Source organism: Hydra vulgaris, chromosome 12 (genome assembly GCF_038396675.1).
Source record: "Hydra vulgaris chromosome 12, alternate assembly HydraT2T_AEP".
NCBI lineage: Eukaryota > Metazoa > Cnidaria > Hydrozoa > Anthoathecata > Hydridae > Hydra > Hydra vulgaris.
This window is the reverse complement of record NC_088931.1, coordinates 16,332,501-16,337,941: the sequence shown is the minus strand read 5'-3', so window position 1 is coordinate 16,337,941 and position 5,441 is coordinate 16,332,501. Positions and strand designations below refer to the sequence as shown.

General features: G+C 28.3%; 1 protein-coding gene across 1 annotated transcript; it reads left to right on the top strand.

Moving 5' to 3' along the window:
* The first annotated feature begins 2,825 nt into the window (after positions 1–2,825).
* Positions 2,826–5,369, top strand: LOC101239077 (extracellular calcium-sensing receptor). Its single transcript, XM_065811610.1, has one exon. The coding sequence runs from the start codon at positions 2,826–2,828 to the stop codon at positions 5,367–5,369; it is 2,544 nt and encodes an 847-aa protein (XP_065667682.1).
* Positions 5,370–5,441: the final 72 nt, after the last annotated feature.

Below are 5,441 nucleotides of genomic sequence, written 5' to 3'. Positions count from 1 at the left end.
AGCAGGTTTTGATGCTATTTAAAGAGCTGAACTTGTCTTCTGTGGATCTTGGTATGTAGCACGTATGGAAATTAGCTGGACGAGTATGGACGAGTATATATATTAGCAGGCGCGAATGCAGTATTTATTTGATGTTTGAGATACCTAACTTCCACACATGGAGCAAATTTTAAAATTCACACCTTTAAGGGTTCAAAAACTATGAGCATTAAAAGTTTAAACCTCCCTCAATTTGAGGGGGTTGCAAATTTCATAAGACCATAAATGTTTAACGCTAAGAGATTATTGTGTGAGTATTTAAATTTATCGATGAATATAAATTTGGTTGAGAATAGTAAAAAAATTATATTATCAACTTGTTGCTCTCACGTTTGGGCAGGTGTAGCTAAAATTTTAGGGCTTTTTTGTTCCCAGGCTCCAATCATCGCAGTTTTTGCAAAGCATCTTTATTTGATATATGTATGAACATATAAATTTTAGGAGTTTGCTCCATGTGTGGAAGTTTGGTATCTCAAACATCAAAAAATGCTGCATCCGCGCCTGAAAAGACAATGTCTGATAAAATAGCAACGTCGACAATAGTTATGTTTAAACAACTTTTTCGTTATCAATCAGCTGATTTTGTTATCAATTCGCGGGTTAGGCCCTCCGATAATTAATTTTTTTAAGGTTTTTTTTTAGAGATTTTTTTTTTGACAATAGTTTTTGGTAAAATAAAAAAAATCTTGAAATATTGGTTTGTATTTATATTCTATATATTCTATATTTTATATTCTAATCTATCGTATTCTGTATTCTGATCTATATTCTGATTTAAATATAACTATATTTAATCCATATAATCTTCATTTATACAATCATAATTTTTATATAAATATATAATTTATATAAATATATAACTATATTTTTATATAAATATATAACTATACTTTAATATAAATATAAACTATATTTTTTTATATAAACTATAACTACCTACATTTTTATATAAATATATAACTTTATTTATATATATATATAACCATACCAATCTATGTTTTTCTTTCGATTTATGGTTTTAAAAAGTTGGATATTTGTTCACAAAAATGTCTTTATACAAAAATATTTTTGTTAATGTAGCAAAATTAAATTATAAAAATTTAACAACTTTTTGTGTATTAGCCCATACTACCAATGCATATAAAAAATTACTATTAATTCGACTAAAGTAAAGTTTTTTTAATCCAAAAAAAGGTAATAAAGTAAAAAAACAAATTTTATTTTATTACTTTTTGGTAACGGTTATAAAGTTTTTAAAGATTTATATACCATTTTTATTAAATAAAATATAATTAGTTTTTTTTACAGTGAAATGATAATTTATTCGTAGAATTATAAGTTTACGATATTAAATTGATAAATATAAAAGACGTTTCATAAGCCTACATAATTAAAGATACTTTAAATGATAATATTGTACATATCATTGATATAATTTAAAATAAATAACGATCATAAGAATGATGTTTGAGGGACCAATACATAACCGACGCTACCGGGGGACAGAGGCGTCACCCCACTTTTTTTTTCTGTAATTTTTTTTTTTAGAACACCTGATCCTTGTTTATGCTTTTATTTATTTTTATTTATACATCAAGTCTTTTATACGAAAATAGTTTAATTTTAAAAGTAAAATCAGTAATTATAATAACATTTTTATAAACAAGGAGAATATTCCGTTGTCAAACATCTCTTGAATTAGTTTCATTTTAGTACTTTTATCTTGTAGATTTAAACACAACGGTTGTTTACATAAAAGATTATTAACTAATTATAAAGCTTGTCAGTTTCGATGTCTGATTTTTTGTCCAAACTTTTTTTTTTTTTTTGCGCTTAAACTGCAATATACACATTTTATTCTTGCTTGCCTTTTATTCTTGAGTGGCTTTAAACTGTATTTGCTAGTTTGTAAATTTACCTTTTTAAACTTATTTACGAAGGGAGATTAATAAAATTAAAACACACACATGTGTGTGCGTCCGACGTGGTAGAGAAATTCAAGATTTAACCGTAATTTATCCATGTTGGTTTCTTTGCTAACAAATATAACTCAGACGTAAAAAAATTTGAAACACAAATAAGATTCATTTTCTAAAATTAAACAACTTTTATTATTAATAACAAAAAAAGGAAAAAAATACATTTAAAAAACTGTGGATAAGGTCATTTCTTGAAATTAAATTTATCTGTAATTTTAATATTTAAACAAGTACGAATTTAAAATTGTTATACCACCGGTTGTTTTCAAAAATTTGGGTTAGCTCTATTTTCACAATTTAGCGCCATTATTTACTACACGGGTACAACAAAAAATAAAATTAATATTTTCGACTATTTTTAGGTGGCACAGTGTTTAGAGCGCTTGCTTCAGAATCGATTCAACACCTGCTTTGAACATACTTACAACATTTAATTGACCGTTAAAAAAAAAAAAAAAAGTCATTTTGAAACACCTCAATAACTAGTAGAAAGAATAAATAGAAAAAATTATAGCAATGATGAGAGAAATTAATAATCTATAAATTAATATAATATTAATATAATAATATAAAATTATTAGTCCAAAAAAAGTTGTTAGTCTCTACAATGAAGAGGTAAAGTTTTTTGCAATGAGGAGAGCAATTGATTAAGTTTATTTCTCTATAGTCTTGTTTGTTTTTAAATTGACTTTTTATTCAATTTTTGTTTGTCGAAGGTTTATTTAGTTTTCTTCTGAGTTTATTAACACAATTTTGCTGAATAAAGTTTTTGTTAATGCGGTGATAAAAATATAAAAATTTTTTATGATGAACCGCGTTATTATAACTGCCACTTTTGTAACTGTGCTAGTGAAGAACGTATCCAATTTATTAAACTGTTCAGAAAAATCTAATTTTTCTTTAAATAATAAAAATATTTTTATCGAATCCAAAACTGATAGCGATTACAATATTCATAGTATTTTTACTTTTACTGAATCAGTTGAATCAGATAAATCATTCGAACAAAGAAAAATTTCTTTAGAAGGATTACAGAGAGTTTTTGCTGTCAAATATGCTGTTAATAGCATGAACAAAAGACGAGATATTTTACCGAACATAACACTTGGATATATTTTTAATGATGCATGCTTTAACTTGTCAGTAACCATGAGCCATGGCATTGAGCTTGTTGATACCTATCGCCGACATCGCTGCATAAGCAACACCAGCGACTTCAATAATAGTAAAAATACTTGCGCTCGTTTAGAAAATAAGGTTGTTGCAGCAATAGGTGATTATTATTCTTCTTCTACAATTAAGTTAGCAAGCTTGTTAAATATTCATAAAATTCCACTTATAACCGACGGAGCCTCATCTCCATTGTTAAACAGTAGCAATTCAAATTTTAAATCTTTTTTTCGTACAATTCAATCGGATGCCGTTCAAGTTGATGTGATGATTGAAGTCTTAAAATTGTTTAACTGGAGTTATATAATTGTAATAGGCTCCGATGACAATTACGGAAAGGTTGCAGTTTCTATTTTAAAACAACGCGCTGCTCAAGAGAGTTTATGTATTGTTGAAGATATATATATTGCAACCACGCCAACTCAAATTGAAAGTAATGGGCAAGGTGTTATGAATAAAATAATAGGAGCTAAACGCGCTCAAGTTGTTGTTATGTTTACCAGTCAAAAAAAAATAGGCGAGCATTTGTTACAACTGGCCTATAAAATGAATATATCTCGTATTTGGCTTACAAATGATGCTTGGAATCCAGATATTCTTTCAAGTAGTGTTCCAATTACCCAGATTGAATCATTGTTAACTATTTCGCTTTATTATGGCGATGATATACCAGAATTAAAAGAATATATAAATGATGTAGTAAATAATGATTATGAATGTGACTTTCTACTTAAAAATTTTATTAGCGAAACATTTAACTGTACTGTACACAATAAATCTGAGAATGGGAAATCTTTAATAGGTTTTTTAGCAAACAAATACGAAAAATGTGAAGTGCCAATTGATCAACTTATAAGATATATAACCACCAAAGACTTAAACCAAGTGAACTATTTAGTTGATGCAGTTAATGCAATTGGTTACGCTTTACATGCAGCAGCATGCAACCAAACTATTTGTCGGTTGGATGTTCAACCACAAGAAGTTACAAAAACTTTAAAAACACTTCATGCTCCATCTGTACTAGGAGGCTTTGTCGAGTTTAATTCTTGGCACAGTCCAACCTTTTCACGTTATTCCATTGATCAGGTTCAATTGAGCGCGGAAAAAGCAAAATATGTACGGGTAGGAACTTGGGATACTAAATCTAAGTTGCTTAATATTAATGCAACAATGCTAAAATGGCCATCATGGTTAGATTTTAAAATACCGACTTCTTCTTGTAGAAATATTTGCAATCCTGGTGAAAAAGTGGTTGGTAAAAATTTGTGCTGCTGGCATTGCGTTAAATGCTCCGTAGGTGAAATAAGCAACGTATCAAATGCAGATAGCTGTTCCCCGTGTCCTGAACATTTTTTCACAAAAGATCATATAAGTTGCATTAAAATGCCAACGTCTTATATTGCAAGCTCAAATGCAGTTGGCATATTTAGTATCACTCTAAGTATTATTGGAATATGTCTTACAATAGTTTCGTATCTATTATTTTTATTTTTGAGAAAGAAATCAGTTCTCTTTATGCGAAATTCTATTCTATATACAACATTGTCAGATTTTTTACCCTTGTCAACATTTTGTTATACCTTCTTAGAATTAACGTATCCTTCGGAAACAGTTTGTATAGCTCAAGATATATATTTTAACTTACTTTGTATTTTTTATGCTTCAATTTTAATTATAAAAAATAAATCAGTTGGACACTTTCTTCCCAAATTGCTTCATTGCTTAGGGAGAGATAAGATATTGCGAATGGGATTGATTTTTTTTTTAGTCTCCATGGAGATCATTTTTTTAACTATATGGATTAACGCAAGAGAAACTTTTGTTTCTGAAAGAATTTATGACAACATATTATATATAAGATGCATGAACGTTGATAAATTCAGCAGGAATTCTACTATTCGCTTAACAGCTCGAATATTTCCAGCTGTTTCACTTTTAATTGGAGCAATCTTAACTTTGCCAGAACGCAATTCAAATTACAACTTTGGCGAGCTAAGAAGTTTATTTTTTTTTGGAGTAACACTTGTCACAATTACAGGCGCTTACGGAATTACAATAAATCAAGTGTTAGAGATATTCCAACCTTGGGTTGTCTTGATTGCAACAAACGGATACGGATTTACTTATCTTTTGTGCCTTACGCTGCCAAAATTTTATATTACGTTTAAAGGTAAATAGTTCTGGATACGGTAATTTTAAACAACAAAATTATCAACTGAAATATTCAAAAAAAATTGAAATTTTTACAAC

Bases quoted from the DNA above. Each gene is read 5' to 3' on its own strand.
- LOC101239077 (XM_065811610.1), top strand. From the start codon at position 2,826: ATGAACCGCGTTATTATAACTGCCACTTTTGTAACTGTGCTAGTGAAG.